We start from the raw sequence: 23,715 nt of genomic DNA, 5'->3' as shown, positions 1-23,715 counted from the left end.
ACAGGGAATCGAATCCTGTCTCCTGAGTCATAGTCCAACCCTCGAACCATTACACCATGCTGGCTTAGGTAAGCCTTGCATAAATAAACAAAAACATTGAATCTTTTAGAGACTACTAGAAAGCTTCTTCCAAAATGCATCCAGGGATATTTTTCCTTCATCTGCCTCCATTATGATTTCTGCTTGAGTGGCCTAACTTTAAAGATCGATCTGCAGATAGCTACTAAAAGAGCTTTATATGCTTTTACCTTTTCAGTCTGTTTTGCTTTTCCAAGATGTCCAGTATTGAATTCTTCAGCCAGCTGTTTACCGTGCATACAGCTACGGTAGAAGTGACTAGAGTAAAATCCCATTCTTTCTCAGCTCAAGTCTTATTGCATTGTTTACTGCACATATGCTGCTGCAAAAAACACAATATCCGTATTTCTCCAGCCTTCATTTACCATCCTCCCAATGCTCATGCAGCTAAAAAACCTTCATCTAGGCAGACAAGGGTAGGTGAGGCAGTGTAAAAAGACTTGTACAAAGGAGCTGCTCTGTCAGAGACTTTGTGAAATGAGGTATGCCTATACTGTTTTCTGTCTACATGGGCTTCGTTTATTTATATATTTACTTACTTACTTATTGTGGAGTCGAAGGCTTTTATGGTCGGCATCCATAATTTTTATGGGGGTTTCAGGCTATGTGGCTATGTTTTAGAAGAGTTTCTTCCTGACGTTTCACCAGCATCTGTGGCTGGCATCTTCAGAGATAGAAGATGATGCCAGCCACAGATGCTGGCAAAACATCAGGAAGAAACTCTTCTAGAACATGGCCACATAGCCTGAAAATCTCACAAAAATCTATTTACTTATTGTTTGATTTCTTGCTTTTACTGGTTTCTTCAGATGAAAACTGCAGTTTCTTTGTGAAAGGAGCAAAGTTGGAGGTTTTGTTTCTAATCCAATACATGGATTGGAAGCCTAATCCATGGGCTTGCCATCCAAAGGCCAAAACTAGTTGCTAAATCCAAGGCAAGACTGCAACCATTGTTGTGTAGAACATTTAAAAATGCTTTAGGTGGCTTTATTGGATGGATTCAGTTGGCTTTATATGTCACTTCCAATTTGCCTTGCTTCTGAGCAAGCTATCAGAAAACATTTAGCCCTTGAAGGAAAAAGCCTGAAGGAAGTCATCTCAATTATTATGGGGCAGAATCACTGAGAAGAAAAGCATGGACAATTCTGTTTAAGAGAAATTGGGCAAGGGAGCACATTTTGAAACCAACCATAATTGAGTGGTGGTAGGATAGTGTAGGATGCACAGCATTATTGTTCCTTTCTCAGTTGTGGACTGCTTCACCATGTTACTAAATTCATGCTGAATGAATGCTTGCACATAACTTTACAAGTGCTGCTGGGAAATTCTGTACAAATATCTCACCAGCCTTCAGTAACATAACCTTGCCCCATAGATCCTGTTTGTTTTCTACTTTTGCTACCTTTAACAGTGCACAGATCCTCTGTCTCATGGTAAGGTTACCTGCTCTTCTGATTTGAGGAAAACTACCTAAATTATTGTACGTACTTTCACTAAAACTTCTTTGTTGGAGTTTCTTTATCCTCATCTCCTTAGCAAAAACTCTGTAATCTAGAATCCATGCTTTAGAGATTTTCCCTCACAAACCTTTGAGTTCCTAGTAGATACCATATTTGCTTTGTTCATCCTTTGTTCATCTTTTAGCCTAAATTTTATTGAGCCAAAGCAAAAGTTGCTGACCTGTATCTTTTTCACAATTATGTTTTGAAAGAGACGTCTAGAGCTTCATTCTTTTCCTTTATATCCCTCCCCATTCTGTGTCTTAGGGAGTGAGGAAAATGTATTTCACTGTTCATATTTCATTTTAGTTAACTCTGCCAACTTTAGTACCAAACTAGCAGTACCAAACAGAAGTATGTTCTGTTGATATCAGTGGGGCTTGCTCTCAGGTAAATGGGTATAAGTTTGTATTCTGCCAATTGAAATATAGTCTATTGAAATAAATGGGACAAGTTAGTCATGACACTTCCCAGTGGTATTTCAGTGGGAACTATGTTCAGTTAACATAGTCCAAATACAAAAGTTTGTATTCTGAAATAATGTTTATACACTCATGATCATATATACATGCGCACACAGTGAATGAACCAGGAGACAGAGCACTAAAGAGACACAGGCATGCATGCATAACTGATTTCTTTAAAAATGAAAGAGAGCAGCAGCAGCTTTCAGGTCCCATTGTGTACAATGAGGCTTTCTCTCAAGTGTGTAAAAGTTTACAGCATAACAATCACCGTTCTATGTATACTTAAGAATATGTCCCCACTAAAAGAGGGCTTACCTCTGAGTAGAAATATCTAGGATTATGCCATAGTAATAGTCATAAAAAGATAAAGATGGAGAATGTTGTTCACTTAATATTGTGAAGCTGGAGTTTTGAACTGCAGATATTCTCTAGTTTAGCAATATATTTTGTTACTGTTGTGAATGGAAGCAGCAACTTCCATTCTAGCTGCTGTGGACATATTGGCCTGGTACAGACCACCCCAAAAGGGCGGTCTGCCAGTGCCTAGTATTCTGCCATGGGGAAACACAGCGAACAAACCACGTGGTTTCCTACCGGCGGAAAAAGAACCTGCAAAAAGCACGGTAGTGTAATGAGTGCGCCAGTGGCACACTCGTTACGTAAATGCCACATCTGTACAGGGCACCACCATTTTGATGGCCTCGTCACGTGCTAGGGTTGAGGCATGTGTGGGCAAAGTGCCCTTGGCCAACCTCTAGCACATGACGAGGGCGCCCCATAGGCCCATCTGTACCAGGCCATAGCGGCTGCCTCCTTGTTGGTACATTTATTGAAGAAGAAGCTTTTTCTACTGTTTGCTTGGGATTCTTTGTTATATCATGCACTAAAAATCTATTGATGTCATCTTCAGGAGCATGTCTTTGTTGATACATTGTGTTATCACCCATGCCGATGATAGTCTGTGTATTGCCTTGAATTTATTAAAGGTGCCTGAACCAAATTTAATATTTTTATCTTTGTTTTCTCTTTTCAGTCCTCTCTTCCAATATTCCTTATTTTAAAAGATCTTAAATGAAGTGCTAATTTCTAGACATTTTACATAGATAGTATTGATTCTTCTTGATCTTTCTGCCGCCTTTGATACTGTTGATCACGGTCTTATGGTGGATCTGCTCCAGGATCTTGGATTTTCTGATTCCGTCCTGAACTGGTTCAGATCCTGCCTTTCTGATAGGTCATTTGCTGTGATTGCTGGAGGCCAAGTCTGCTGTCCATTGGAGTTTCACGGGGCTCCGTTTTGGGCCCATTGTTATTTTCTCTTTATACTTTGTCCCTAGGTAACCTTATTGGCTCCTATGGTTTTCAGTATTACTTATACGCTGATGACACCCAACTGTATCTTTCCATTCCGGAACTCTCTCCGGATGTTGAACAGCAAGTGTCATCATGTCTGTCTGCTATTTCTGCTTGGATGCTCCATCAGCGCCTTGAGCTCAATATGGACAAGACTGAGCTACTTGTTTTCCAGCCAAAGCCAACTCTGCATTATTCATTCTCAATCACAGTGAGTGGCACTAACATTCAACCTGTGAAGGAAGCACATAGTCTCAGTTTCATTTTTGATTCTTCCCTTTCGTTCGTTCCTCAAATTCTGGCCATGGCAAAGTCGTGTCCTTTCTTTCTTTACAATCTAGAGAGAATCAGGCTTTATCTTTCAGTGTTCACTGCTAAGACTCTGGTTCATGCACTGGCCATTTCTCGCCTGGATTACTGTAATTCTTTGCTAACTGGGCTTCCTCTTTCCCATCTTGCCCCCTTGATTTTCAGTACAACACTCTGCCGCTAGGATAATTTTTTCTGCCCGCCGTTATGATCATGTCACTCCATTGTCCGATCCCGTTTAGAATCTGTTATAAGCTGTTATTACTAACTTTCAAAACCCTTCATGGTTTGGCACCCACCTACCAGTCAACACTTGTTTCTTCCCTATCTTCCTGTTCGCTCTCTCTGCTCTAGTGATTCGGGGCTGCAGATTCAGCCAACGATTTCCTCTGCCCCTTCTCAGATACATCCCTTCTCCCATGCTGCCCCCTGTTTTTGGAATCTCCTTCCCATGAATTTGTGGACCACAACGTCTCTAGATTACTTTAAGTCTAAACTAAAGACTATTTTATTCAGGGAAGCCTTCCAACTTCCATCTTGATTTTATGTCCATATTAGTTGTATTAATTTACATTTTATAGTATTGTTTTAACCTTGTTATAGTAATGTTTTATTAATTTAATAATCTTGTTTGTGGTTTTAGATTGTGCATCGTAGGAAGGCTTTGTTTTTATTTTTGGATTGTTGCTTTCTTCCTTTGTAGAGCGCTATGTAAAGCCTATGGCACTATATAAATAAACATAATAATAATAATAATAATAATAAGAAGAAGAAGAAGAAGAAGAAGAAGAAGTGTATAAATCTTTAAGTGTATATTTTTATGTAATGTGCATAATCCTTCTTGTGTCTTTTCAGTAAGATTTACTGTTTATGTTTGATTCTCCCTCAAATATCATTCCATCTGCTTTGCTCTGTTGTAATAGATTCCAAATTTTAAAATAATGAATCTCCAAAGCTGACTTCTCACCAGCAGAATTGGTCTGATTAGATTCACCATCTGACCTAGCTGGTCTCTTTTACATTGTTACTTGTTTTTATCCCTAAATCATCTGTCACAAACAGGGTGACATTGCAGTTTCCTCTTGATGTCTTTCTAGAGTCCATCAAATTTGACCTGAAGGATTATGCACTAGGGAATATAGGGTCAGTGAATTTCCATATAAATTGGATTTTTTTCTGTTCCCGCTGGGACCTTGTGTTGCTAGCTCTGTGAAGGATATTTTTCTGTGTAACAGAATTGCTCAGAACTGGCCACAGTACATGAAACAGCCTTATCTTGTTGTTATTTTGGCTCCCCTCAAGCTTGGTTGAAGTAAGCGTAACTTAACTGGATAGCAAGGATCAGCATACCATTTTCTACCATCTCTAGTCAAGAATGTACTCTGTGAATGAAAGAGTCAACTAAGAGGCCATTTGCTTCAGGCTTTATGCATCTGGACAGTGGCGGAAAGTGTCTTTATCCTGTGATTTTGTTACTGTGTATTGCCTCACCTAGTACTTTTGAGTGTGCTGTTTTCTTTCTTTGTGGGAACAACCTACCGTAGATCATTTACCATCTGCTTTTTTACCTAAAGAAAATGCTAGAATTTTCCATAACAGGAATGCTGATCCTGACATTAAATTTATATGCACAGCTTTGCTCAATTGGACAAACGATGTACACTACCAAAAGCTGAGATACAGGATTTTTTAAATGGAATTTTTATTTTTAAGTGGAACTCTGTCTCTTATATTCAATAGGTTAATGCAAACAAAGATCCCAAGATTTGCAGAACTACCAAAAATAAATAAATATTTTTCTATGTAAAGGTAAAAGAGCAAAGAACAACACAAGACTAGTTAAGACTCGGTATGGGAAAAAGATATGGAATGCTGTGGACATAATTTGGAGGGGACAATTGTGGGAAAACTAGAATGGTCTATTCTCAAAGAGACTGACTCCAACTCTGAAGGGAAGTATGCATGCTACAATACGCTGCTGCTGCTGCTGCTGCTGTTGTGTGCCTTCATGTCATTTCCAACTTATAGCAATCCTAAGGTGAACCCATCACTGGGTTGTCTTCGCAAGATTTGTTCAGAGGGGGTTTGCCTTTTATTTCCTCTGAGGCTGAGAGAGTGTGACCTGCCCAAGGTCACCCAGTGGGTTTCCATGGCCAAGCAAGGATTTGAACTCTGGTCTCCAATACCCAAATCATTACACCACACTGGCTCTTCACAACATATTTTAGCAGGTTCCAGTTGTATCCAATAAAAACCAAGCCAGATAGTTGACAGTGGTACAAATACAAAGACTGACCAGACCAAATTTTAAAAAAAATCCTTCCTGCTGTATAGTAGTAGCATAAAATATGGAACTTAGATAATACTTTAACTATTGCTTTCCATAACATTCACTTAGTCTTGGCATAAACATCTTTCCTCAAGAGAATCCCATACAAACTTGTTTTTTTTTAAATCACAACCATCTTTGTATTATGGAAATAAGAATTGTGCTCTTTGCTGTCTATATTGTCCTAAATCTTGAATCAAAGATTTAGTCCTAAGGTTTAACAGAGCGGGTTTGAAGGTGGAACTAGGGCAAAGCCCAGGGCGTTTGGAACATTGGAGGACAAAGCATAATGGCTTTTTCTGAGAATGTAGTCCAGAACAAAAGCAGTCTATAATCGTAAGGTTTAAACATCTTTTCCAAGATGGGGTGGTGGTGGAGGAATTACATTTGTCCCTTTTTCTCCTCTGGCAACTCTGCCAGAAATCCTATCCATGTGCAATGTAGGTTTTCTTAGGCAAAAAAGATGTTAATCTGCCACTGTCTTGCAGAAATAGATAAATATTGTATTTGCTTGTGTCTTGGCCTTTCCAGCACATCCAAATGAACAAGAAAACATAAGCATTTCCTCCTTTTCTTTATGAATCTGTTTTAGATTTTCCATATACCTTGCAGATAAAGGCCTCGATTAATCACAAAAACAGCATAGGAAAAATAGACAGCAAAGCAAAGGTCTGTGCGTGGGGAAAATAAGGCGCAAGCTCTAGTACTGAAGTACTGAGAAAATAGTCCTGAGTCTGTTTTGAAGAACACAGGCATAAATTGGGGGTCCTGAAGTTTCCCATCTACAGTTAGCACCTGGACAGGAGGTTGATCAGGCCGCCTAATCATATCCTCCATCACTATGGTGAGGCATATTATTTTTCTATTTTAATCACATTAATTATTTGTATATCTGCATTTAGATATACAAATTAGCACATGTTTATGCAATATGTGTCTTTTTCATCTTTTTCAGTGCTACATTTCCTCTTTAGATGCTACCTGTTGGGGATGCTCTAGCTAGATTTCCTGCATTGAGCAGAGGATTGGACTTGGCCTATGGGGCCCCTTCCTATTCTTTGATTCTATAATAGATTAGTTTCTTTAAGCCTAGAATGGTAATAAATAATTCCTTAGATGACTGAAAATGGGCCTGTGTGAAATAATTTTGTATAAAACACAATGAAGAGCTCAGTTGGCAAAGTTCTCAAGTTCTCTTCCATTAAATGGAAGAAATGGGATGACATTACATTATCTTTTGGAATATGATTTATTCACTCAACTCATCATCTTTTAAACTAGTTAATGCACTTCTGATAATACATAATTTATCTAGAAGTGACTGTTGATGAGTTTTGCAAAAGGGCCCACACTTTTCAAAAAACACTACTGACTGTTATTTGTTGCTTTATAGACTATTCTCCAAAAATTTTTTATATAGGTTCATATTGAAAATATTTAAGGAGAGCACTACTTATATACTACTATGGACTCTCTTCATGCTAATCAAGGCAACATTATACCAGCACACAGGAATACCATCGCAGAAATCTTTTACATCTTTCACGCACAAGATTCAATCTGTATTGCTGAAAATATTTTTTTTAAATTGTAAAAGCTACATCAGCTAGGGCAGATTTTTATATTTTTCTTCTGAATTCTGTCTTGCATTAACATTCACATCTAACACCTAAACACAGTGAAGCCCAAATGTCTTCATAGTATAGTTGCCAAAACAAACTCTGAGCTAAAATCAACAATGCATTGTAGCTTTCTGTTGCTGGACTGAACCATTTTGACTTCAGGTACAAAACCATGTATTGAAAGTAATGAAAGAAGTTGCTGATGTAAATAAACAAACAAACAGCTTCATTTATATACCACTTCATACTGAACTAACAGTGTCTAAGCGGTTTACAACTGTAAGCTAATTGCCCTCAACAATTTGGGTACTCATTTTAGCGATCGCAGAAGGATGCAAGCCTGAGTCGAGCTTGAGCCCTTTCCGCTGGTATTGAACTCGCAACCGTATGGTTTTGAGTGAGTGGCTGCAATACAGGCATTTAACCACTGCGCCACCAGGGCTCCTTGTATGCTCTAAACCACTTGCCGTTATTTTAGAGAACAGGTGAGATGCCAAAGGACTGGAGAAGAGCAAACAGTCCCACTTTTTAAAAAGGCAAAAATGAAGATGCAGGAAACTACAGGCTAGTCAGTCAACAAAGATATTAGAACAGATTGTACACAAGCATGTCTGCAGGTACCATAACAATGCAGTGATCAGTAGGAGCCAGCATGGGTTTGCCAAGAACAAATCTTGTCAAACCAATCATAGGCCTGTTACAGACTGCCAAAATAAAGCTGCTTTGGGTCTCTTTGGAGGTATGCTATTTAAATAATGCATGCATCCTAAGAATCCGGAAGCTGCACCAAAGCTGCACTCCAGTGCTTAGGAGTGGAGTGTGGCTTTGGCGCGACCTCCGGACTCTTAGGACCCATGCATCATTTAAATAGCATACCTCCAAAGAGACCTGAAGCAGCTTTATTTTGGCAGTCTGTAACAGGCCATAGAGTTGTAGAGTTAGAAGAGACCACAAGGGCCATCTAGTCCAACCCCTTGCCATGACACAAAGCACCCTCGACAGATGGCCATCCAGCCTCTATTTAAAAACCTCTAAAGGAGGAGACTCCATCACACTCTGAGGAAGTGCATTCCACTGTTGAACAGTTCTTACCACCAGGAAGTTCTTCCTAACATTGGGAATCTCTTTTCCTGTAGTTTGAATCCACTGCTGAAGGTCCTGTTCTCTGGAGCTGCAGAAAACAAACTTGCTCCATCTTCAGTATGGCATCCTTTCAAATATTTAAACAGAGCTATCTTACCAACTCTTAACCTTCTCTTTTCCAGGTTAAATATACCCACCTCCCTAAACTGCTCCTCATGGGGCATGGTTTCTAGACTTTTCACCATTTGGGGGAAATTTTTCACCAAATTTTATCTTTTTTCAATAAGGTCACTTGTTTAGTAAATGGTGAGGATGCTGTGTCATTTATCTGGATTCAGGAATGCATTTGATAAGCTCCCCCATAATATTTTAATTAGCAAACTGGTTAAATGTGGAATGGATGGGAATATGGTCAGACAGATGCATAATTGGTTAGAAAACCATCCTCAAAGATTAATCAACAACGGCTGCTCTTCAGACTGGAAGGTCTCTAATGGAGGGCCTCGGGGTTCTGTTCTAGGGCCATTATTCTTGCACATTTTTCTCAGTGACTTAGATGACAGGATGAAGGGATGGTTGCAGATGATACAAAAGCGGGAGGGATAGCTGATACAATGGAAGAGAGGAACAGAATTCAAAAGGACCTAGATAAACTAGGAAATGGTGCAGAGATTAATAAAATGACATTCAGCAAAGGCAAAAATCTTACATTTAGGCCACAGAACACAAATGCAGAAGTGTAGGATGGTGAAAACATGGTTCAGCAGTATTACATGCACAGAGGACCTTGGGAATATTGTTGATCATAAATGCAACATGTGCCAGCAGTGTGATACTACAGAAAAGAAGGAGAATGCCATTTTAGCCTGTGTTACAAGAAGCATAGCTTCCATGTCAAGGGAAGTAATAGTTCCATTGTATTCTGTGCTAGTCAGGCCCCATCTGGAGTACACTGGTGCCTCGGGTTACGAAATTAATTCGTTCCGCCATTCCTTTCGTAACCCGAAAATTTCGTAACCCGAAAAATAATCCGTTAGCACTGGAAAGCCTATAGCTGCACTTTGCAGCATTTGAATTTCGCGCCGAAATGAATTTCGTAACCCGAAAAATATTTCGTAACCCGAAACAGTTTTTGCCAATCCAACTTTTTCGTATCCCGGAAATTTCGTAACCCAATCATTTCGTATCCCGAGGCACCAGTGTATTGAGTTTCATTCTGGGCACTTCATTTTAAGAATAAGGTAGACAAATCGGAGCAGGTTCAGACTGAAGGGTGAGATGATTCCACTCTTTAAAGACCTTAGGGGCTGTCACAGAGCAGGCCTGTTCTCTGCTCCCCCAGCAGGTAGTACCAGGTCTAATGGTTTTGGGTATCAGGAGAGTAGATGTCTGTTGAACATTAGAAGGAACCAGTTGTTTCAAGAGGTGTGGGGTATACTACTTTGGATGTCTTTTAAAAAAAAGCCTGGACAGCTGCCTTCTAGGGATGGTTTAGTAGTTGGAGATCCTTCACTTGGAACCCAATGGCTCATGAGGCCTCTTCCAACTTTATGATTTTATGATTATATAAAGAAGACTACTAAGCCACATGTTAAACATCTCTCTCCAGAAGGCAGATGTTCACAGTGGAGGTGTCCACACAGAATTCCATTTATTAATGTCGCTCCATGTGTATGTCAACCCCGTTGGCTTATGTCAACCCCATTAATTTCATAGGGTTTTCTCAGGCAAGGAAAACTCAAGAGGCAGTTTTGCCATTTCATGCCTCTGTAATATAGCCCACAGAACCTGGCATTTGTTGGCCTTCTCCCACCCAAGTACAAGCTAGGATGGTCCCTGGCCAACATAGCTCACAATTTAAAAGATCAATACAACTAAAAACATACAAAAATGAATATTAAAATACAATTCAGCTATTTACAGTATAAAACAATTCACACGGCAAGTTAAAATGCAATTAAAAAGATAAAAACAGTTCAGTTAAAACAATACAGCATCCCCGCCTAGCCTGTGCTTTAAAAGCCTTTTGTGTTTTAAAAGCCTGTCTGAAGAAAAAGGTTTTAGCCTGTCGATGGAAAAAAAACAAGGAGGGGGCCATTCAGGCCTCCCTTAGAAGGGATAAAGAAAGTGTTCCTATGAATACCACATACACTGTAGTCCATTTCAGGTTTTGTTTCTTCCTGCCCTAGGATGAAGACCAGAAGATTCAGTGCCAGTTTCAAAAGGCTTTTTGCTGCCAGCTTATATACTGCCAGTAAAATTTATCTTAAATTAGTTAAAAATTATGGTTGCAGAATGAGAAGAGGGGACGATTAATTCCCCTTTTGCCTAATGGAAAGTGTCTGAAAAGCATGGCAGCCTGAGCACTGTGGTAGTGGTTGTGTTTCTTATTCCAAATGACATAGACTGCAGCTGTTGGGCACATGCTAGCTGCCTGGCAATTGATGTGCAACCTCATTGCCTCATGTGTCCACAGCATTCTCTGATCTAAAGGAGTTGAAGGCCATTAGTGTTCATGTAGAACTAAGCTGTTTTCCAAAGAAGGACAACAGTGTCTTTTCTATGTTGCTTTTGTGATTCTACAGTGGAAAGCCCAGAGTCCAGATTGTACTAAGAAAGAGGGAGAGGTGAGATGACATTCTGTATGTTTAGAAGGCAGTGAGTCTTCTAACAAACATGCCTTAAATTTAAGACCTAAGTGACAATTTGTGATCTGATGTAGGAGGGAGGTCTAGCATGCTATGCTGCCATTGACTCCAGTGTGTATTGAAATCTACACTTTAGGTGTCTGTCCAGTGAAGAAGGCTGCAGTGGACATATCTTCCATATCTTTCCTTAGGGTTTCTCTAGTCACAAGAACTCAGTTTGATAGTGGACCACAGTTCAATGGCAGAGGATATGCATGGTGTGTCAAGCATGCCAGGGCACTGCCCTGGCACCTGCATCTCAAAGAAGATGCCCTGCTTCCTGAGACCCACAGAAGTGACTGCAAGTTACAATAGAAAAGCCTGTGCTAGTTGGACAAAAAATCTGACCTGGTAGAAAGCAGTTTCTCATGCTCTTTGGCCTGTGATGGATAAGAAATTTCCCTTAATTGAAAAGAAAATCTCAATGTAAAAAATGTGATGTAAATGGATTAACTAGAGTCCTTCCATAGGGGAGAAATGTTTATTGTTGTTTTGCTGGAGATGAACTCAGTTGTGCAGTATCCACACTTACATGCATCCTAGCTATGTCTGAGTGAATAATAAGCCTTGCAGAAGAATATAAAAAGGAATGTTATTATTGTTCATTCTCCAAATATTATTAAACTACAGCTCCCATCATCTCTGACTTTTTATGAAAGTTGGAAAGTCATAAGTTCTCCTCCACTGAAAATATGCATATTCTGTGCTCTTTTAATTTAATTCTTTTTTGAGCTTCAGACATTAAGATTTTGGATTTGATTCTAAGATTATTGTAAGTAAACATATAAAATGGGTACTTAAATGGTTAGAGTATTGGGCTAAGGTTCTGGAAACTGACAATTAAATCTCAGAAGTATGAAACTGAGTGGGTGACCTTGCACTTAGCACACTTTCTTCGCCTTACATATCTCACAGGATTGTATACCCCTGTAATATTGTGGCCAGGCAGTCTACATGCTGTGACAGAAAAGTTCAATTCTGCAACCTTTCTAAATTATGCAGTGTGAATAACTTTGTATAATTTTTCTTATTTTGGTTAATATTTCCTGTGTTGTACTATATTTCCGCTGCTAGTCATAGGAAAGATAATGAACTATTCCAGGAACTGCCCGCAAAAGTCATTATTAGTCTTGAGGGCAGATACTAAGTCTTGCTGGAATGTAGTAGATCTGGATCTGGTTAGTGCCAGGATGGGAGATGGTTACTGCCTGTGTACACCATGCACATGAACACTATCTTGAGTTCTATGAGAAAAGAAAGCTGGACTATATATAAATTAAGTATATAAATACATTTATCAATTTATTGCTCTTTCAGAATGCCTGCCAATCAAATTCACCGAGTGGTGAACAATACCTTAAAATATAAATTGTAAACACCAATGAGGACCAGTAGATAACAAAACCAAGATAAAACCAGCAGCATGAGTGAGTGAATGAAAATAATACAAACTAGAGAATATAAAGCTCAAGTAAAACAAGTAACAACATAGAAGAAAAGTACTATAGTCTCAAAGCACTAAGAACTATTCTTAAAATGTCTGGGAGAATAAAAAGGTATTTGTCTGTGTGTATGTACCATGTCAGCTATTGATTTATTTCAACCTCATTAATTTCATAGGGTTTCATTAGGCAAGGAATACTCAGAGGTGATTTTGCCATTTCCTTCTTATGTAATATAGCCCTTAACACCTGGTCTTCATTGACAGTCTCCCATTCAACTATTAACCGGGGCTGATCCTGCTTACCTTCCAAGATCAAACATAATCTAGTGCCTTTAGGGTTTACAGGTACTAAAAAGACCATAATTAATGCATTAGATGGGCCTCTATGAGATAGGCATTCCATACCCACTTCACCATTTTTGGTGAGAATATCTCATCTAGAATGAGGCACCATGGGACAATATATGGCACTACATATTTTATTTTTCCTAGTGTTCCCATGAGCTCTGTTAATGGCTATGCTGGCTAGGACTGATTTGGATTGCAGTCGCAACATCTGGAACATCAATGTACCCCACTTCCCACCTTTGTGTCTGGAGAAGGAGATAGTAACCAATTCTAGCTTCAGAGAGTTCAGTGTGCAGTGCTTGCACATTTTCATTTTCAATAATATAGTAAAAAACAAAAAAGCTAAACACTTTTTTAAAGAAGAAAGCTGAGATTCTCAAACATTTGGATTTTGTGCCCAGTGCCATTCTGGGACTCCCCCCCCCCCCAGCTTCTGAGGGATCAAAATATAGGCAGACATTTCTGGTTATTGTAACATTTCTTTCCCATCAATATCTAGCAGTCATTCTGCCCTGTTCCAACCTTTCCTGAGTCTTTTGGCAAGCATTATCTCTCATCTGCTACCTTAAATACAACACAAAATTATAACCTCTCAGGTTTTGCAATGGAAAGGTTGGGAGACGGTGAATATTTCAGTCTTCTAAAATGCTTTTTGTTTCTTTTCAGTGCCTAGGGGGTGGGTGATGCCCTTTTCCATCTTGTTCTTTTCAGTTTTAATCAAAGCTTAGAGATTGCCCCCCCCCCCCCTAATTCAGATGCCTTCCCCCTCCCTTCTCCTGCTAGGTAGAAACAGGGCCATCTGCTGCAGAGAAGATAAACAGCTTAACTGGAATTCACCAGAAATGCGTTCCCAATTTGATTGTTGCCATGGCTCATTTAGAATAAACAGACATTGCTTTAATTTCTTTATTTCATTGGAGAATTCTGACAAGATGTCCAGGGTCAATAATGTTGTGCAAAAACAATAATTTAGTTGATCTACCAAAGTAATGCAATTGATGTAATGTAAGTGAGGAAACATGGTTTCTACTAAACTAAGGCCCAGTACAGGCAGGTGCTTAGCGCCGGTCTGGGACCGTTTTTAGGGTTTTCTAGGGCTGGGCATAAGTGCCATTGTTGTACACGCCCGTCCATACAGGGCACACAACGATGACGTCTGCACCGTGTGGCACCCAAACAACGTGGTGCCATGCGGATGTCATCCGCTCGTGCAAGCATACCACTGGTGCCCCGAACATGCCCTGTCTCGCCGCCCCACATGCACCTAGAAACCCCCCTCCCTTGCTTTCCGTTGTCATAGCATGGCAACTGTGATGCTTGCTATGACTCTGTATTGTGATGCGCTTATGGTTCTGGCTACAGTTGCATTTCATCAGTTAAGCTCTTGCTGTGAGAAGAGTAGGAAAAGCAGAGCCTGGTTCCCCAATGAGTTTAAGATAGGAAAGGGAAGAGTAAAGGATAGGGTTTAGAGACAGCACTGCATCCCTGGAGACCAGGATTCAAAGCCCTGCTTGGCTATGGAGTCCAATAGAGTGATCCGGGGGAGGTCCCAAAACTCAGAGTAAGGCAAAGGACTATTCCTCATGTGTTTGGAGAAAACAGCTGGGGTAGGACAACAAAGGTAGATGTAAGTTAAAATCATTTGGATGATATCTTTTGTTACCAGGGAAGATATTCAAGTCAGTATCTCTTAGTGCTAAATTAATGAGATGTCATTGGATCATGATTTGTTTGGGTTTCGCTGCCAGTTAGAATCCATAATATCCAAACCCCACAAAGCAGTGATACCTTTATTGTCACAATTGAAATGCACAGAATACCTGTTTTGAAGTCTGACTGGCTTCTTCTTCAGGAAGGATGCTAAGAATCAGACAGGAGGAAAATATATATGATAATATTAGTGGAGATATGGCTGTTCCCAGTTCAGATGGTATTGGAAGGAAATTCATGAGGGTAGATATCCCTCCTCTTCAGGACATACAAACATTAAGTTCCATTAGCAAGACAAAATGATAATCCATTTTTCCTTACCTGATGCAATATATCCAGGTATCCTCTTCTTTTTTTTCTCCCCTCCTAACACTTTTAAATTCACTTTAGGATTGCCATAAGTCGAAAATGACTTGAAGGCACCTCTTTGTTTCAATATTTTCTCCAAACACATGAGGAATAAAATTAACATGATAATGGCAGGGCTTATAAAAATGAAAGAGACAAAAATGCCTTTGTCAGAAACCTAGAAATGCCAGACCTGAGATTGTATTATTACGCGTGTTGCTTAAATTGGATAGAATATTGGATAGACCTAAAAGATGAACAATTGTTAGATCTGGAAGGTTTTAATCTGAGATGTGGCTGGCATGCCCACCTCTGGTTTGGAAAGGTGGAATTCAATGCAGAATTCAAAGACCATATAGTAAGGAGAGCCCTATGGAAGGTATGGAATATATGTAAAGGGAAAAGATATAGACAAATGCCAGATTGGATATCACTCCAAGAGGCGCTGATGAAAAAGGGAGAAAAAGAAGGAAAAGAATGGCTAAGATATAGAGATATATTAAAGATAGAAAAGGGAAAGGCAAGGATCAGAACAAAGGAAGAATTAATAGCAGAAGGGCATGACATCCATTGGTTTTTCTATTTTCAATTACATGAGAGATATAAAAAAGACATTAAACAATATGGCATAGCACAAAACAAGAAGGAATTAGATCTGATCCTAATGGATAGGAAAGGGAAAACAATTTCAAAATTCTATAATTTGTATATAATATATCTTGACAAGGCCTACAATAATGATGGGAGAAAGAGACTGTGAGATTGCCACCTTCAGCTCGACATATGAAACAGGTATAGTTTAAAATTATAGATACGTTGCACCCCGAAAAGGAAATTAAACTGTCACCAGAGGTTTTGTAAGCATAGGATTTAAGAGATAAGATTCTGCACACTCTTAGTAATGACTCAAAAGAGGAGCCGCATAGTGAGATAAAGGCATGTATTTCTTTATTCGGGGGAATATTTAAGATTGTAGCTGATAAGAATAGTAATGATACAGTATAGAAACAGAAGAAGGGGGGAGAAAAAGTATGAATATCAATTTAAAATGTTGAAACAAGAAGACATTGTGCATTTTTTAAAATTTGTAAATATTTCAATAAAGATTAAAAATTTAATATTAAAAATAAATAAAAATAATTTTAAAAAAAGAAACCTAGAAATGCTGCATGAAGAAGAAGCGGCTTCTGTAGTTACTTTCTGAGTAGTTACAACTATAGTTTTAGTGCCTGATATTTAATGGTTTTGGTGGTATAAGTATCTCTGAGAGTTGCTTCAGGTAGGAAGGTGGCAAGGTCAATAAATTACAATGCCAGCCTGAAAGGATAAGGCAGAATGAACATTGTCACAGGTTGGCATTGTTGAGATGTTTACGAGGATAACAACAAGCATGTAGAACTTATACAGACAAATATGACCAGCGATATGATTGGCAATGCATTTTTTCCAGCCTTGACCAAATGCACCTGGAAAACACAGGTAAGGAACCCAAGTCAAGCAACGTGAAAAGTCTGGAATGAATCAGGTAATGTATTTTATCTATGCAGTACGTCATTGACCCTGATTCTCAAGAAAGAGAGGTAGGTATTTTTATCTTATTTTATTTTATTTTACAGCGCTCTTTTTTCCATCTTTGACCAAATGCACCTGGAAAACACAGGTAAGGAACCAAGTCAAGGGACTTGAAAAGTTAGAAATGCATCAGGTAATGTATTTTATCTATGCAGTTCTTGATAGACCCTGATTCTCAAGAAAGAGAGGTAAGTATTTTTATGTGATTTTATTTTGACATTGCATTTTATTCCAGCTTTGACCAAATGCACCTGGAAATCACAGGTAAGGAACCCAAGTCAAGGGACTTGAAAAGTTTGCTAAATGCTCATTGTCCTAAATGCTTAAAAGTACTTCACCATTTTTAGCTGAAACTGTAGCCAGGTCATTAATTCAATTTCTTCCCAAAAGGAAAAAGCTGCTGTTTTTCTCCCTTTTACCTTCAGCTTATTTTTGCGTTATTTCATGTTTGCAGGAATGTCGTGTGACAGACTTCACGCATTTGTGGGTGCTTTTTTTTAATTCATTAAATCTAGTTTAAATCCCGTTTCTGAACAGGATGTCGCTCGAGTGATAAGGTCCAATGGCTGCTACCTGTCTTGAAACCTCCCAACTCTTGCAGATGATCAAGATTAAGCATTTCAGTAACTAAATTCTTTTGCAATTCCTTTTCTAGGCCAAATGCACCTGGAAAACACAGGTAAGAAACCCAGATCAAGCGACATGAAAAGTTTGGAATTCATCAGGTAATGTATTTTATCTATGCAGTTCTTGATAGACCCTGATTCTCAAGAAAGAGAGGTAGGTATTTTTATTTTTATTTATTTTATTTTACAGCGCACTATTTTCCAGCTTTGACCAAATGCAACTGGAAATCACAGGTAAGGAACCAGGTCAAGGGACTTGAAATGTTTGGAATGAATCAGGTAATGTATTTTATCTATGCAGTACATGATAGACCCTGATTCTCAAGAAAGAGAGGTAGGTATTTTTTATCTTATTTTATTTTATTTTACAGCGCTCTTTTTTCCAGCTATGGCCAAATGCACCTGGAAAGAACAGGTAAGGAACCCAAGTCAAGCAACGTGAAAAGTCTGGAATGAATCAGGTAATGTATTTTATCTATGCAGTTCTTGATAGACCCTGATTCTCAAGAAAGAGAGGTAAGTATTTTTATGTGATTTTATTTTGACATTGCATTTTATTCCAGCTTTGACCAAATGCCCCTGGAAATCACAGGTAAGGAACCCAAGTCAAGGGACTTGAAAAGTTTGCTAAATGCTCATTGTTCTAAATGTTTAAAAGTACTGCACCATTTTTAGCTGAAACTGTAGCCAGGTCATTAATTCAATTTCTTCCCAAAAGGAAAAAGCTGCTGTTTTTCTCCATTTTACCTTCAGCTTATTTTCGTGTTATTTCATGTTTGCAGGAATGTCGTGTGACAGACTTCACGCATTTGTGGGTGCTTTTTTTTAATTCATTAAATCTAGTTTAAATCCCGTTTCTGAACAGGATGTCGCTCGAGTGATAAGGTCCAATGGCTGCTACCTGTCTTGAAACCTCCCAACTCTTGCAGATGATCAAGATTAAGCATTTCAGTAACCAAATTCTTTTGCAGTTCCTTTTCTAGGCCAGACTGCTGTCGCCACCCAAAACCTTTGAAGGAGAAGGCGAGAGCATCAGTAGCTAGTGAACCGCTTGCGTATGGCTCTTTCTGACATGCTCAGGGTTGCACTGACCGCCACTTTTGGGGTCGGGAAGGAATTTTCCTCCAGGACAAATTGGCTAGAGATCCTGGAGGTTTTTCGCCTTCCTCTGGGCATCCAGCAGGAGTCACAGATTTAGGGCCTTCGCTTTTATTTTTTAAAGAATAAATGAATAATTTTAACAAGAATTTTCTTAGTCATGGTCTCATTTCCTATGTTTTATTCATGAATTTGCAAAAGTTAAAGCTGACTCTTGGGATCTTACTCTACAAAATGGATTTTCCCTTGCACTTCTTTGCCTCCTTACTCCCATTCTAGAGAGTTGCCATTTTGCCCCCATTAACCCAAACTACCCTTTTCCAACCCAGGTTACACCAGAAGTGTTGGATGGTCATTCAATATGACCACTACCTGGAGTGATGGGAGTTGTAGTCCAAGATACCTTAAGGTGCCACACACACACACACACACACCCAAAGCAAACCTTGATTTTGCTATTTTATATAAGGCCTATGTTTTAAATATTTTACTATGCCATTGTATTTAATGGGACATAGGCATTCATGGATGTTGATAACTATGGGGTGAGGTGGGGTCCTGGAAGCAAACTACAGTGGATACCAAGGGCCCATTGTATTTAAAAGGAGACGAAGAAAGAAAGAATTCATGTCAAGTGTAAGGCTAGCTGGATCTATGTACAGTCGCCCCTCCTAATGCACAGATCTGAGATCTGCGTTCTTGGATATGTGCAGAGGGGCGACCTCCACTAATTGCAATGGTGCTCACACCTGTGCAGTGCTCACAGGAGTGTGCTCCATTCAAACCTATGGGGCTTGAATAAGTGTGAACCTGGTTTTTGCGGTGTGTGTGTGTGTGTGTCTGGAATGGATCCTCCATGAGAATGGAGGGCCAACTGTATTGTCATTTTAGAAAATTTTGCATGTATTTTTTGTAGGTTCATTCTAGCTTGCTTTTGCATTAATCTGCAACACCCTCCCCCATTACACATACATAGTTTAGATGTAATTCCTGAGAATAGTGCACCTTTATAAATATAGGCTAAAGCAGTGATGGTGAACTTTTTAGAGGCTGAGTGCCCAAACTGCAACCCAAAACCCACTTATTAATTGCAAAGTGCCATGTCCCTCTGGCTTTCTAGTAACAAACTCTGGCAAACTCTGTGCTGGGGCAACGGCACATGTGCCCACAGAGAGGGCTCTGAGTGCCACCTCTGGCACGTGTGCCATAGGTTCGCCATCACTGGGCTAAAGTCTTGCATCAGATGTAGGGCCATGATGTTGTGGATACGATCTATCTCCTGATCTGAGCCCTGATGCCCAACTAAAATCCAACCCATTACACTGAGGAGAGGCTTAGGGAGCTGGGGATGTTTAGCCTGGAGAAGAGGAGGTCCAGAGGTGATATGATAGCCTTGTTTAAATACTTGAAGGGATGTCATATGGAGGATGGAGCAGGCTTGGTTTCTGCTGCTCCAGAGATTAGAACACCAAACAGTGGATGCAAGCTACAAGAAAAGAGATTCCACCTCAACATTAGGAGGAACTTTCTGACAGTAAGAGCTGTTCACACAGCTTGGAGAGTGTTGGAGTCTCCTTCTTTGGAGAAGCTGGATGGCCATCTGCCATGGCCCTTTGATTGTGAGTTCCTGCATGGTAGGACGTTGGAGTGGGTGGCCCTTGAGATCTCCTCCAACTCTATGATTCTGTGATTTTATTCTATGAACTCTTGGAATCCATAAGCCTCTGTAATTCTGAATCACAGAATGGGGATGGTGGACCTGTGGGCTGGGCCATTACCAGTGCTGCAAAAACATATGCCTGGCAGTCCAGTCAGCTTTTGTACAAAGAACGTGAGGCAGGTATCATGGTGTTCACCTCGGGCAGCAAAATGTGTTGGGACAACATCTGCCTAAACTAATGATGGTAGGCAGTCTCTGCTGCAGCCTTGAGCCTCTTACAGATTGTAAAACAGCCAGCAAAGACTGTTAAAGCAAGTAATAAGATTTAGTATGTATTATTTAAAAACTGCCAAGAGTGTTTCCCCCAGCCCTGTCCTGGCCTGAGTTCAAAGCAGTCCTTGATAATATTTCCTTCACACTGTGAAATTCAGATTTAATAAACCCTCATAATGAACATAAATTATATATTCAGAGTCTGAATGTATAATTTAGCATCTTTCATTATGGCGGTTAATAGGTCTCTTACATTTAAAGTATTGTGTTAATTAATTGCTTTATCAACATTTAATAGCAATTAACGCACTGAAAAAGAATACAATAACAATTAGCATTGATTTGGATTCCGAGTGTTCAAAGCCTCTCACTCACATATACTCCAAAAAACATATCAGGTAGTTCAGTAGGGCAGATACATTGCACATGAGGTGAGGGGGAACTCTGGAGGCCATGGCAGTGCTCAGCTACAAAGGGAACAACAGATGTTGCTCACCTTTTGTGAGTGCTCATTGCTCTGTTTACAAGATTACAGGGAATGTCATTTGAGTAAAATTGGTGGAGGACTAGGCCTCTCTCTGACACAATTCAAAAAGTAGTGACATGAAATTTGAATTGGAGCACTGTCAAGTCCCAAATCAATAATGCTACCCTAAAAGAAGAGCATGAAGGCCTGGTGGTGAACAAGAAGACCAGAACAGCCCAGGCAGGAGGGAATGGCTTTTTCCTAGAGGCAAGAGCTGCAGAAATAATCTGGTTTGATACCACTTTAACTACCATGGCTCAATGCAACATAATTCTGGGAATTGTAGTTTCTTGGGGCACCAGAATGGAGTTACAATTCCCAGAATTTCATCACATCCAGCCATGGCGCCCCCACATAACGTCGGGGACTGAGGGTTCCGAGCCCAGGACGGAGTCCGGGAGGAAGGCATCCCCGGAGGGCTCGCGCTCGAAGGATCGAGCGGATGTGGCCCGTGGTTCATTCAAACCCAGTGCCACCAACAAACCCTCCAAGCGCCCCACATATGTCAGGGACCGAGGGTTCCGAGCCCAGGATGGAGCCCGGGACAAAGGCGTCCTCGGAGGGCTCATGCTCGAAGGATCGAGCAGATGTGGCCCATGGTTCATTCAAACCCAGCGCCACCAACAGACCCTCCAAGTGCCCCCACATAACGCCGGGGACTGAGGGTTTCGAGCCCAAGGCCAAGTCCGGGATGAAGGCATCCTCAGAGGCTTCGTGCTCGAAGGAACGAGCGGATGCGGAGGCCCTGGCCGTGCCGGTCCCAAGGCCAAGTCCGGGATGAAGGCATCCTCGGAGGCTTCGTGCTCGAAGGAACGAGCGGATGCGGAGGCCCTGGCCGTGCCGGTCCCATCCTCCAAGGCGTCGTCGAAGGCATCATCGAAGGCGTCCCGACACGCCTCCAAGCCGCCCAAGACGGGGGCACCCTGGGTGCCATCAATGAACACCGCACCGGAGGACGAGGGCAAGGCGACCAAGCCTCAGCCTTCAGGGATCATTGTCCTGTCAGACCTGCCGGGCAATCCCTTCCCCCCTCCCCGAGGAGCGGGGCGAGATGCCGGGATCCTCTAAGAAGAGGCACTCTGAGGGGGCTTTGGACGACTCCATGCCCAAGAGGCCCGAATCCACCCGGTACCAGGTGAGTCAGTGGCGTCCTCCAAGGGCGAGGAGCGCGCTTCGCACAAGACGCGCTCTCCAGCCAAAAGGACTCCGACTCCGGTTTCTTCTCGCCCGAGGGAGTCGCCGGCATCGTATGCGGTTTCCACAATCGACTCCCCGCTGCCTTCGACTGTGGAATTTGTCCGCGTCAATGCGGAGATGGCCAGACCTCCATGGAGGGCGTCCTTCCCTCTGACTGTTCACTCAGGCGAGGATGAACCGTCTGATGAGGATCCTTCAGAAGATTCACGAGGCTGAATCTCTGTCTTATGGCCCCTGACAGAGGGAAGCCCCCGGTGTCGCATGCGAGGGCTTCAACATCCGAGCCGTAGCGGCCCGCTCTGGAATCGGCAGCTTTCAGCTTCCGACGCGTCCCCCACGCAAGTCCAGGTGCCGGATCTCCCACTGGCATCAGACACCGCCTCTGAGCCAGAAATCTTGTCATGTTCGGAGGAGCCATCAGACGATGAGGCCTCCATCCAGGCTTCTCCTCAGAGGTTGCATCACCTCGAGCCTTCTTTTCCCACTGGTGATGGCCGCTCTTTCAACGAACACATCAAGATGCCAGGGTCCCTGGACATTGGGCTTTTCCTCCCCGAGGAGAAAGCTCATGACCCAGTCGAACACAGGGTGCACGGCCGTGTACCGTCCCCGCCATCCATCCCGCTGCTGCCGTCCCTGGAGACCTTCGTCAGGCGGCCCTGAGAGGTGCCGGCCTCCTTGGTGAGATCGTCCCGCAGGATTGAATCCCTGTACCAGATCTCTCCATCCAGCGGTTTCTGGTTGACCGGCCACCCCAAACAAAATTCGGCGATAGTCGAAGGGACACAGCAGACCTTCAGATGGCTCTGTGCCGACATGCATGGCTGCATTGATCTGACCTGAACACCAACATCAGAACAGCTATTGAGGACATGCCACTTCACGGCTCTGGTCTCTGTCACGCTGAGACCGACGAGCACCTGAACCGCAATTTCAGGATGAAGGCAGCGGCCAAGAACCACGGGATGTCGTCGGCCTCCATCTCGCCCGGCCGGAAGAGACAGCGACCGTGGCAGCCCCAAGGTCGGTCGCATCGGTCTTTCCAGCAAGACCGACAGTCTCAGCAGCAGGACTCCCAGAGGTAGCGTTACCCCTCTCAGTCTTCCTCCTCCTCTGGCCGTCGCAACGCACACACCCCCCCCCGGTATCGGAAGTCCCGCCATCAGGATACCGACCGGGGGAAGAAGAGAACCCGAGGGGTTCCTCTGCACTTCGTCTCCCTCGCCTCCGGTTCTCAGACATCTTGAGGCTTTCCCACTACCGCCGGTTCCGGATGGTAACCTTGGCCTCTATTCGGCCTCTACTCCACCAGGGCCGGTGGTTCGCGATGTTCGACCTGGGGGAAGCCCACTTCCACATCGGAAGTCGAGAGTCCCACCGGAGATCCCTCGCCTTCGCCGTCGGCTTCACTGCGTACCACTGCAACGTACTTCCCTTCAGCCTAGCCATGGCCCCGAGGGCCCTCACAAAGTGCATGGCTCCAGTG

At 41.8% G+C, this 23,715-nt stretch overlaps 1 protein-coding gene across 10 annotated transcripts in view; it reads left to right on the top strand.

Moving 5' to 3' along the window:
• Window positions 1–18,722, top strand: part of LOC149309482 (biliverdin reductase A-like) — a 63,510-nt gene extending 44,788 nt beyond the window's left edge. For 6 of the 10 annotated variants that reach the window (XM_089532538.1, XM_089532537.1, XM_089532536.1 and 3 more), the window contains one exon: window positions 3,382–4,363. In XM_089532538.1, coding sequence (XP_089388664.1) covers window positions 3,382–3,890 — 509 coding nt within the window. In that variant the 3' untranslated portion in view covers window positions 3,891–4,363. Of the gene's footprint in view, window positions 1–3,381; window positions 4,364–16,727; window positions 16,867–17,504; window positions 17,575–17,665 lie in introns of those variants that run through there. The other 4 variants (XM_089532541.1, XM_089532539.1, XM_089532540.1 and 1 more) reach the window with 4 other exon arrangements.
• The last annotated feature ends 4,993 nt before the right edge of the window (window positions 18,723–23,715 follow it).

The sequence above is a fragment of the Sceloporus occidentalis genome, unplaced genomic scaffold (genome assembly GCF_023333645.1).
Source record: "Sceloporus occidentalis isolate IW3139 unplaced genomic scaffold, rSceOcc1.0.p SCAF_7, whole genome shotgun sequence".
NCBI lineage: Eukaryota > Metazoa > Chordata > Lepidosauria > Squamata > Phrynosomatidae > Sceloporus > Sceloporus occidentalis.
The sequence above is the reverse complement of the archived record's forward strand: the minus strand, read 5'-3'. Positions and strand labels throughout refer to the sequence as shown.